Genomic DNA, 12,788 nt, shown 5'->3' with positions numbered 1-12,788 from the left:
AAGCATCAGTAATAAAGGAATTGGCTAAGTTAAGAGCCTTAATCCTGTCTTGGATATCCTCCAAAGAAGTCTCTGCTTGAAGAGACTCAGACAAGGCATCGAACCAATAGGTTGCCGCACTTGTCACAATAATGAGGTAAGGATCGGTCCACAGCACTTATAAAATGTTCACTTTATTGGAAACAGATGAACACGAATAAAAGGTGACGTTTCATAGTTGCCTCCTTAATCATACAAATTGTATAGTCTTTTACACACAGCTTTTAAAGGCATTATGGCGCCAAACATTTCATTTCTGAGCTTATACTGCCATCTACTGGACTATATAGATGACTGCAGCTATACAAGCTATATATACAAATACCTTGCACAATTTACTTTTTAATTTCTACTGCCTATACACAATTAATGCCTAAAAGACTTATATATACTTAAAAATAATGCTATCAAATTAGAACCTTTGCACACACTGTTGGATCATAGCTTATAGGAATGCATACTGGATATTGTTAACTTTTACCAAAACGTAATATTAACACAATTTTACCATATTAAAAAAATATTGCTAAATCATAATCTTTATTTAAGCCCTTAGGCCTTAGTGTTTCCAACCTGTTTATCCATTGCATTTCCCTCTGTTTAAGGAGTTTTGCCCTATCCATTCCATTTCTTTGTATTCGTACCTGATCAATAACTTGATACTGTGCCCCTTCTCTATGAAATGAGCTGATAATGGTGCTTCTAGATTGCCATATCGGATGTTTGACCTGTGTTGGCTCATCCTATCTCTAACCTTACTGGTAGTTTCACCCAAGTAGATTAAGGAACATGGGCATTTGATCAAATAGATCACATACTTGGATTCACATGTAAATAAATTATTGATGGTATATCTTTTCCCACTATGTGGGTGGTAAAATGAATCTCCTCTAATAATGGAGTTACAACTTTAAAAGCTGTGTGTAAAAGACTATACAATTTGTATGATTAAGGAGGCAACTCCGAAACGTCACCTTTTATTCGTGTTCATCTGTTTCCAATAAAGTGAACATTTTATAAGTGCTGTGGACCGATCCTTACATCATTGCTGTTGTTTGGGGATTTGGCATTTGTCCCTAGGTCTTCACAAGCATTAACCCACAGGTGCGGTATCCATCATCCATTACATGAACTTGTCACAGTGGCAATACACACTGCAGGTTGCCATTGGAGACCCTGATGAACATACGTCTTCTTCAAAAAAGCCTCTAGCTTTTTGTCCATTGGATCCTTAAAAGAGCAGCTATCCTTTATAAGAATAGTAATTCTCTTAGCCAGAGTAGAAATTGCCCCTTCCATCTTGGGCACCGTCTGCCATGACTCCTTAATGGAGTCAGCCACTGGGAACATCTTTTTAAACACCGGCAACTGAGAAAAAGGTATCCCAGGTCTTTCCAATTCCCATGCAATAATCTCCTTAGAACAGTCTGGCACAGGAAACACCTCCATAGAGGAAGGAACATCAAAGTATCTATTAAGTTTACTAGATTTTTTTAGGGTTGATAATGATAGGTTTATCGGAGTTGTTCAGAGTAGCCAAAACCTCCATAAACAAAGCACAAAGGTTTTTAAGCTTAAATCTGAAGGATACAACTACAGCATCAGAAGAAGGATTTACACTGTCCGAATCTGAAATTTCACCCTCAGGTACCAATGTATCCTCTTCAGACTTATGAGAAAGATCAACTTGGTTAGTCAGAACTGGATCAGAAACCTTACTATCTGAATCTCTAAATTTCTTCTTGCGTCTAACCTATAACATGGGAATGGCAGTTAATGCCTCAGATACTGCAGAAGACACCTGGGCAGCAATCTTTGCTCACAAATATACTCCTCCAGGAGATTGAGAGGAACCACAGGGAACTGCCTGTAACGCCGTTAAGGCTTGGGATGTTTGAGAAGAAAGCTGTGGTTTTGCCTGAACAGCATCAACCTGAGAGAATGGTGGCTCAGAATTAAAAATCTTAACTATATACATTAATGTCCTCTCAATACATGAGAAACAAAAAGGTAAAGGAGGCTCCACTTGGGTATCTAAACAAAGCGTGCATAGAACAGAAGGCATAGACTTTTTTTTTTTTATGTACCTTTAGGAAACAATAAAAAAAACAAAACAGAGGCCTCTAATAGGGGTATGCAAAAAAATGTTTCAAAAGAAAACCCAATTTCTTTTCCCACTGTTCAGGGATAAACAAAGTGAAAGATAAATAAGAAAAGAGTTCACCTGTAGCTTAAATACTTAGTGTCTTAAATTCTAACACCCCCAGAGTAAAAAGATGCCACAGAAACACCTCTACACCTCAGCTGTATAGCTGAGGTGCCTACCTGCTCCTACCCACCAGGGTAGACACAGCCACCGGAGAAATTGCTTTAACAATTCCGGACTCCTTATGATCCTCCGATCAGAGAATGTCAGACTACCGACTCTAAGCTGCGCCACTAAATTTGAAAGTGCGCGCTTTGATCTGTGTAAGGTTTTAAATAGGAAGATGGAATCTTTTAGTGAGCCACACAGTTTTCACAAGTTATCAGGATCAGAATGATATACAACCCCTGTTTTGATCATGAACTGTGGGTCAACTTTGAGAGTTGAAAAGAAAGGCCTCAAGTTAATGAAACCTGCGGGTGTAACAAGAATAATGAGTAAATTATTATATGCAAGGCTTTAGGTATAATATCCAATTACAGGTAATAGATATCAATTTATTATGAGGTATAGTTCGCACAAATGAGTAGCAAGTAATAGTAAATGGTTCTAAGTGCTGCATTGTTATCCAGATTAATGTATTGCAAGACATTCAGTAGTATTCATGCAAAGATCAAATATTTGTGCAGATATAAACAGGAATAACCTTGCTTCACATTCCTCACATGAGCATTCACACAGCTACAAACACAGAAGGGAATAATTGAGCTAGATACAATGTAACGACTTTTCAGTTAGAGAGGATTGCCAGAGTTAGATGCAATGTCCGTAAGGAATGCAGTCTTAGTGAGTTGAAAGATAGTTATATACACCAGTTTACTTGATTGATGTCTGATGAACTATGCAGATTCACGGTGAAAAGGTTATATGTAACAGCACTTACGTGCTTGGAGTTCAGAGGGAATTCACTGAGCAGTGCCCAATAAGCCCTGTTCTTAGTGATTTTGCATCAAAGATCATAGTTCATGGGGTCAATGCAGACTTACTGTGGCTATGAGAGAGACTGTTGATCCTTTTCTAAGAGACGCAGCCACAGGAACTGTAAAGGCACTTTTCAGTGCCAGTTTTTTCTAACATCCCACGCCCACCTACTTTAACCACAAAATACTGCCTAGTGCTGCACTAGATAGTATTTTGGGGGCAATTGGGGCAGATTTATAAAATTAACCAGATATCCATATCTTGTTAATTTTATAAGCGCTAATTGCTACCGCAAGCTAGCAATAACCAAGATGCAAAAGAAGGCAGCGGCACTCAAAGAATCAGCTGTTAACTGGGTTTATTCAGCATCAAACAATGAAACAGTGAAACAGCAGCGATGTTTCAGGTTACACACCCTTATATACTCAATGGGGACACACCCCCATGAGTTAATTTAACCCAGTCACATATCATATACTAGCACATAAGATTTTTTTCACAATCAACATATACATGATTTAGAAGCATAAATACACAAACCTCTGCATATCTACAACACTGATAAGTCATAATCTTTATTCATACCCACCCATAATCTTTATTCATACCCACTGGCATTAGTTAATTAAAATGACAAATCCAAAAGGATTGTTTAAAGGGACACTGAACCCAAATTTTTTTCTTTCTTGATTCAGATAGAGCATGAAATTTTAAGCAACTTTCTAATTTACTCATATTATCAAATTTTCTTCATTCTCTTGTTATCTTTATTTGAAATGCAAGAATGTAAGTTTAGATGCCGGCCCATTTTTTGTGAACAACCTGGGTTGTTCTTGCTGATTGGTGGATAAATTCATCCACCAATAAAAAAGTGCTGTCCAGAGGTCTGAACTAATAAAAAAGCTTAGATGCCTTCTTTTTCAAATAAAGATAGCAAGAGAACAAAGAAAAAATTATAATAGGAGTAAATTAAAAAGTTGCTTAAAATTGCATGCTCTATCTGAATCACGAAAGAAAAAAATTGGGTTCAGTGTCCCTTTAAGTAATTGCTCACTGTCTCCCCGATCTCTAAAGGGCAATACCTGTTCTATTATCTGGAACCTGAGCTGGCTGACATTATGGCCTGCATGCATAAAATGTAACACTACTGGTGATTTAATGTTTTTTCTCCTTATTTTGGATTTATGTTCTGTTATCCTTTCACTTACTTTACGTGTCATTTCTCCAATATAAATAGCCTGAAATTTGATATTTTTTGCCTGTTTGGAGGTGTACAAAAATTGAGCCCTTGATCATTTTGTTACAATGGACATGGATAAGAGCCATTATTCTTCTTAGAAATATATTGTTGTTTGGCTATACTACCTGGGCCTACATCAGCTTTAACCAGAATATCTTTAATGTTGGTACCTCTCTTATATGTGCCATTGGATACTCCTAGAATTCCTTCATCTCTGGGTTACCATTCGTAAGCTCATACCAGTGTTTGCGTATAATTTTCTTTACCTGGGGACTTAACTCATTATATCTAGATACAAAAAACAATCTCTGATCCTTATTTTTATCAACTATTTTTTGTTTAATCATTTTAAGTAATTGTTCTCTAGACATATTAAGTATTTCCTTTGTTTCCTTATTGATCAGCCCTCTATTGTATCCTCTCTCTACAAATAGATTCCTTATTTCTTTCAGTCTCTCTTCTGTTTTTTTGTCATCTGACACAACGCGACGAACGTGCATCAACTGACTTTTTTGTAGGGAATCCTTCAAAGAGGGAGGATGAGCACTAGAGGCCAATAACAGATTGTTCCTGTTTGTGCTCTTTTTATACAAATCAACATTCAATCTACCATTTTCCTTAATCACCAAAGTGTCTAGAAAAGCCAATTTCTCGTCACTATATTCTAGATTCAACTAAATCTTGAAAGTAGCACTATTGAGTATATCAACAAATTTCAATAGGTTCTCAATGTCACCCAGCCATACACCAAATATGTCATCAATATATGGCCACCATGTGGCCCCATATTCTTGGAACAATGCGTTTTGATACACCAATTTTTCCCTGTATATATTCATAAATATATTGGCGTATGTGGGGGCGACATTCAAGCCATTGCTGTCCCCTGTAATCACATATAAAATTGGTCCTGAAATAAAAAATAATTACATCTAAGTATTATTTCTAGCAAGGCAATAATAAATTATCTGTCTTTGTCTGTATACAATTTGGAATTAGCAATTACGTTGTTTACAGCACCCACAACGCAATCATGACTGATTGAGGTGTAGAGCCTGGAAACATCTAGACTAAACAAAATGCACTTGTATTCTGGTATTGAAATTTCTTCCAATTTGTTTAAGAAGTCACCAGTATCTCTTATATATGACTGAAATTGTGTTACAAACTGTCTTAATATGCGATCCAAATAGATAGAAATATTCGAAAACACAGATCCAATACTTGCCACAATTGGATGACCTGGTGGTGCATTACAGATTTTGTGCAGTTTTGGCAAAGTGTATATGACTGGTGTTTTCGGATGATCACATAATAAAAATAATTTTTCCTCCATTCCAATAATACCACATTTGACTGTTTTCTCAATACAAAACCTAATTTTTCTCTGTATATCAAAAATAGGATTGTAGCTCACTGACTTATATGCCTCTTGATCCAATAATTGGTGGTGGATTTCAGATAAATAATATTTTTTATCAAGAACAACTGTGGCTCCACCCTTATCTGCAGATTTCACCACAATGTTCATATTTTCTCATTTTAAGTAGCCCTTCTTTTTCTAGTTTTGAGAAATTTGTTAGACTATGTTTCTTATTTAAATAGCTTTTTGTAACTTTTTTGCGTAAATTGTTAACATCGAAAAATACCAATGACATATAGGTATCCACATTTTTCTCATAATAATGAGGTACACATTTTTTCTTATTCTTAAGTTGTAAGGTTTTTAATTTTAATGCACCCACATTACTCTCATTTTTAATTATAGGTATAGTTGACATAACAGGGCCAGTAGAATCATTATTCATAGAAAAAAAATTATTTCAATTTTACATTACTGAAAAAACGATAGAGTTCCTGATCAAGTTTAAAAAAAATCACATCCTTGTTGAGGAAAAAATTATAGTCCTTTTGTCAAGACTTGTGCTTCAATATCACTCAACTTGTGATCGGATATATTAATAACAATATTGTTACCAACAGTCTGTTTACCCATAGGATGTGACACATACCGGTCTTATTTCTTCTTGTTGCAGGATGCCATTGTCTTCGAGCGTACACTCTGCTGTACCTTCCTGCTTTCTCCATCTGTGCTTCCTTCCTCCATGTCGGTGTTGGTTACCGCTCCATAGTTATGCGATCTGATTATTAGTTGATGCCAGAATTTTCTCCACCTCCTCCAAGCTAAGTGCAGCTTTTAATTCTGCTTCATATTGGGAAATTTCTGAACGCTGTAATTCAAGCTTTTTCTGCAGATATTCTACTGTCATAACAATTAGATCGAAGGAGCACTTGTTCAAAATCAGCTCAAACTTTTGGCAGTATTCTATATTATCTACCATCAGTGTTGGTCGTGCACTCATCCTCAATCCCCTTGGGATTCTTTTCACCCGAAAATATTCAGCTAGCGTAGTGGAATGAAGTTCATAGGCAACCAACCAATTTCTAATAGTGACTACTAGCTTTATCAACAGCTAACTGTACCTTCAAAAAGTCTCATGAGCCCAAGGCTAGTCTAGTGATTCTAGTCGCTTTCAAATCTGTGTATGAAAAAGTTTTCATGCTTGATTCCATAGTCTTCTTAATCTCCAAATTATCACTGTTTCATTGTTTGATGCTGAATAAACCCAGTTAACAGCTGATACTTTGAGTGCTGCTGCCTTCTTTTGCTTGTTGGATGTAATTTCTAGGTTATGGTATAGTACCCAGTGGCAGCTCAGCACCATTTCTGAGCTTGTGTTGAAATATCTTTTTGCACTTTGGTAGCAATAACCAGTCACTTGTAATGGCTGGTTAATTATCTTGCTCCCACAAACTGGCATATTTGCCCGTACAATGCTGCTCACCTGTCAATCACTCTTGAGAAGGGTTTGTCAATCACTACAGTCGGACAAGTCTGGGAAGATTGCAAACAGCAAGCTGAGAGTTTGAGTATAGGTTAAAAAGCAGCAGTCTGATGACCACTTATTCTTAACCCCTTAACGACCGAGGACGTGCAGGGCACGTCCTCAGAAAAAAGGCAGTTAACGCCTGAGGACGTACCCTGCACGTCCTCGGTGTGGAAAGCAGCTGGAAGCGATCCTGCTCGCTTCCAGCTGCTTTCCGGTTATTGCAGTGATGCCTCGATATGGAGGCATCCTGCAATAACCTTTTACGGCAATCCGATGCAGAGAGAGCCACTCTGTGGCCCTCTCTGCACCGGACATCGATGGCCGGTATCGTTGGTGGGTGGGAGCCGGTGTGGGAGGTGGGTGGCGGCCATCGATGGCCCTGGTCATGTGGAGGGGGGCGGGATCGTGGGTGGGTAAGCCTGCGGGAGCGCGCGGGCACGCGCACGTGCACGAGGGGGCGGGGGCGGGCGCGTGCACGGGGAGGGAGCGGGTGGGAACCGCTACACTACAGAAAAAATGTGTCCCAAAATAAAAGTGGGACATTTAATGTTAAAAAAACCCCCTTAGGTGTGATTTAGGTGGTGGGGGTTGGTCCGTGGGGGGGGGGGGGGATTGAGCTACACTACAGAGAAAATAAAAAAATAAAATAAAAAATAAACATTTTATTGTTCAAACTGGGTACTGGCAGACAGCTGCCAGTACCCAAGATGGCCCCCAATAAGGCTTAGAGGGAGGCTTAGAGAGCTGTTTTGGGGGGGGGATCAGGGAGGTTGGGGGTTAAGGGGGGATCCTAAACACAGCATATGTAAATATGCTTTTTTTTTCTTTAAAAAAAAAACAAAAAAACTTTTATTTTAGTACTGGCAGACTTTCTGCCAGTACTTAAGATGGCGGGGACAATTGTGGGGTGGGGGAGAGAAGGGAGCTGTTTGGGAGGGATCAGGGGGTGGGATGTGTCAGGTGGGAGGCTGATCTCTACACTAAAGCTAAAATTAACCCTACAAGCTCCCTACAAACTACCTAATTAACCCCTTCACTACTAGCCATAATACACGTGTGATGCGCAGCAGCATTTAGTGACTTTCTAATTACCAAAAAGCAACGCCTAAGTCATATATGTCTGCTATTTCTGAACAAAGGGCATCCCAGAGAGGCATTTACAACCATTTGTGCCATAATTGCACAAGCTGTTTGTAAATAATTTCAGTGAGAAACCTAAAATTGTGAAAAAATTTACGTTTTTTTTACTTTGATCGCATTTGGCGGTGAAATGGTGGCATGAAATATACCAAGCTGGGCCTAGATCAATTCTTGGGGTTGTCTACTACACTAAATTAAAGCTAAAATTAACCCTAGAAACTCCCTACATGTTCCCTAATTAACCCCGTCACTGCTGGGCATAATACACGTATTGTGCGCAGTGGCATTTAGCAGCCTTCTAATTACCAAAAAGCAAAGCCAAAGCCATATATGTCTGCTATTTCTGAACAAAGGGGATCCCAGAGAAGCATTTACAACCATTTATGCTATAATTGCATAAGTTGTTTGTAAATAATTTCAGTGAGAAACCTAAAGTTTGTGAAAAAATTGTGAAAAAGTGAACAATTTTTTTTATTTGATCGCATTTGGCGGTGAAATAGTGGCATGAAATATACCAAAATGGGCCTAGATCAATACTTTGGGATGTCTTTGAAAAAAATATATATATACATGTCAATGGATATTCAGGGATTCCTGAAAGATATTAGTGTCCCAATGTAACTAGCGCTAATTTTGAAAAAAAATGGTTTGGAAATAGCAAAGTTCTACTTGTATTTATGGCCCTATAACTTGCAAAAAAAGCAAAGAACATGTAAACATTGGGTATTTCTAAACTCAGGACAAAATTTAGAAACTATTTAGCATGGGTGTTTTTTGGTGGTTGTAGATGTGTAACAGATTTTGGGGGTCAAAGTTAGAAAAAGTGTGTTTTTTTCCATTTTTTCCTCATATTTTATAATGTTTTTTATAGTAAATTATAAGATATGATGAAAATAATGGTATCTTTAGAAAGTCCATTTAATGGCGAGAAAAACGGTATATAATATGTGTGGGTACAGTAAATGAGTATGAGGAAAATTACAGCTAAACACAAACACCGCAAAAATGTAAAAATAGCCTTGGTCCCAAACGGACAGAAAATGGAAAAGTGCTGCGGTCATTAAGGGGTTAAAGGGACACTGAAGCCAATTTTTTTTCTTTTGGGATTCAGATAGAGCATGCAATTTTAAGCAACTTTCTAATTTACTCCTATTATCAAATTGTCTTCATTCTCTTGGTATCTTTATTTGAAATGCAAGTTTAGATGCCGGCCCATTTTTGGTGAACAACCTGGGTTGTTCTTGCTGATTGGTGGATAAATTCATACACCAATAAACAAGTGCTTTCCATGGTTCTGAACCAAAAAATAGCTTAGATGCCTTCTTTTTCAAATAAAAAAGAAAGAGAACGAAGAAAAATTGATAATAGGAGTAAATTATAAAGTTGTTTAAAATTGCATGCTCTATCTAGATCACGAAAGAAAAAAAAATGGCTTCAGTATCCCTTTAACTATGTTTTCGTGACTAAATGCCATGATTCCTTTTTTATTTCAAATTTGTTACATCACACATATATAACGTTTAATTAATGAAGCCTGTATATATTAGATATTTTAAAAAATGTCTTTAAAGATTAAGTTAAAAAAAATCTGCTTTCAAACAAATAAGGTAGTCATCATCAATATTAAATCAGTTAGTTACTATATTTTACATTCATATTTTTGCCTTTATTTAAGACTTCAAAAACCCTTTGAAAAATATGCACAAAAGCCTGAAAAATTAAAAGTTCTTACAGGTGTTTGTATGGTTACCCAACCAAAATGTAGAAAATCATTGTATATGTAATCTGAGTGACACTTCTTATAGATACAAATGTTATTTAAATTAAATTTAATACCAATCTGAGCTTGATGGTTTTGCACAACAAATTTGCACAAATATGATTGTGAACCTCTGTGTGCATATCACAATTCTCATGCTATGCTTTTTTTTATTCAGTTCTACAGTTTTAATTGAATGGAAATAGCAGTTTAATTGTCACAAACTATTTTAAGATCATTTGTTTCTGCCCTATATATTAGTTTTTTAGTATTATTCTAAGTTTAAAGGGACAGTCTAGTAAAAATTAAACTTATATAATTCAGATGGGGCATGCAATTTCAAAGAAAATGTCCTATTCCAATAGATAGCTCTGTAAGCTAAGGCACTGTGGCTGAGCTCTGTATCCATCCAAAGGTTGCAGGTTCAATCCCTGGCCTTTCATCCTTCCGAGGTTGCTTAAACAAACAGCACCTTGAGACCCTTGTGGGTGATTAGCCGTGCTTTACAAGTACCCCATACATACATTACATTTGTTTTGTTCTCTTGGTATTCTTTGTTGAAAGCTAAACCTAGGTAGGCTCCTATACTACTTTCTAAGCCCTTCATGGCAGTCTCTTATCGCTGTGCATTTTGACACTTTTTCACAGTTAGACAGTGCTAGTTCTTGTGTGCCATATAGATAGCATTGTTCTCACTCCCGTGGAGCTATTTATGAATAAGCACTGATTGGTTAAAATGCAAGTCTATCAAAATAACTGAAATAAGGGGCAGTCTGCAAAGGTTAAGATACAAGGTAAATCAAAGAGGTGAAAAGTGCATTAATATAACAGTGTTGGTTATGCAAAACTGGAAAATGTGTAATAAAGGGATTATCAATGTTTTAAACAATAACAATTCTGGAGTAGACTGTTTGTTTAAGATATCTTCCTTCCAGGAAATATGTTACAAATAGACATTTGTAAAAAAAAAAAAAAAACATTTTTAATATATATATTTTTTTTTAAAAGGCCAAACTGCTTTACATATTGCAATTGAAAGAAAGCTAGAAAACATAGTTCAGCATCTTGTGAAGGACGGAGCGGATCTGGACATTGAAGCAGATGGACAGTTTTTCCAGATACAAAAAGATAGAAATGACTGGTTTTATTTCGGTGAGTCAAGCATAATTTTACTTTCATTCATAGGAGCTTATTTATCAAGCTCGGTATGGAGCTTGAGGCCCCGTGTTTCTGGCGAGCCTGCAGGCTCACCAGAAACACAAGTTATGGAGCAGCGGTCACAAAGACCGCTGCTCTATAACCCTGTCAGACATCGCCGGAATTCAACCCGATTGAGTATGATCGGGTTGATTGACACCCCCTGCTGGTGGCGGCGTTACACCAGCAGCTCTTGTGAGCTGTTGGTGCAATGCTGAATACGGAGAGCGTATTGCTCTCCGCATTCAGCGATGTCTGTCGGACCTGATCCGCACTGACGGATCAGGTCCGACAGACATTTAGTAAATAAGCCCCTTAGGGTGTTGATTTAAGCACAAACATCTACTGCAAAGTTTCACAATGATTAGAGAAAACATTCCTTTGTTTGATATTGAAAATAAATTCAGTCCATCATATTATCAGACGTGTTATGGTGGTGCATTAAAGAGACATAAAACCACAATTTTTAATTTCATCATTCAAATAGAACATACAATTATAAACAACTTCCCAAATTACTTCTATTATCAGTTTCTTTGTTTTCTTGTTGTCCTTTGTTGAAAATCAGGAAGGTCAGCTCAGGAGTGTGCACGTGTCTGCAGAACTATATGGCAGCAGTTCTGCTTCAATGTTATACAGTAGCAAGAGCACTAAATGGCAGCACTATGTCCTGTTATGTAGGGTTCCAGATGTGCAAACTACCTAAAAAAACTAAGAAAAACATGAGAACAACACAAATTTGACCATAGAAGTCAGTTGGGAAACTTTTTTTAAGACTGTATTCTTTATCTGAATCATGAAAGAAACATTTTGGGTTTCATGTCCCTTTAAGGCCTTTTTAAGTTCTAAATGCTCACAACCAATCCATGAAATGCATTTCAGGCATTTCATATGGCAATGGGACACAATAAAAAAACACAATATTCAGACATCATAAATTCTTATTTTCATCCACATGAAAATCATTCATATAACATTTTAAAGGGACATGAAACCCAAACTTTTTCTTTCATGATTCAGATAAAGCATACATTTGTAAACAACTTTCCAATTGACTTATATTATGAATAAATGCTTCATTCTCTTGGTATTTTTTTTTTAAGAAGCAGCAATTCATTACTGGGAGCTAGCTGAACAAATTGGTAAGCCAATGATATGAGGTATAAATATGCAGCTACCAATCAGCAGCTAGCTCCAAGCTCCTGAGTCCTACCTAGGTTTGTTTTTGAAAAACCAAGGAAACCAAGAGAATGAAACAAATTAGATCATAGAATTAATTTGGAAAGTTGCTTAAAACTGTATGCTCTATCTGAATCATGAAAAAAATATTTTGGGTCCCTTTACGTCCTGTTAGAACTCATTTGATATAAACACATACATTGACTTTAGATTTGC

General features: G+C 37.0%; 1 protein-coding gene across 1 annotated transcript in view; it reads left to right on the top strand.

Annotated features, from left to right (window-relative positions):
- The window catches only part of LOC128661562 (transient receptor potential cation channel subfamily V member 1-like), a 60,664-nt gene that overhangs the window by 14,518 nt on the left and 33,358 nt on the right, over nt 1-12,788 (top strand). The window contains exon 2 of the mRNA XM_053715805.1: nt 11,190-11,348. Coding sequence (XP_053571780.1) covers nt 11,190-11,348 — 159 coding nt within the window. The remainder of the gene's footprint in view (nt 1-11,189; nt 11,349-12,788) is intronic.

Source organism: Bombina bombina, chromosome 5 (genome assembly GCF_027579735.1).
Source record: "Bombina bombina isolate aBomBom1 chromosome 5, aBomBom1.pri, whole genome shotgun sequence".
NCBI classification, from domain to species: Eukaryota; Metazoa; Chordata; class Amphibia; order Anura; family Bombinatoridae; genus Bombina; species Bombina bombina.
This window is presented reverse-complemented; position numbering and strand designations above follow the sequence as displayed.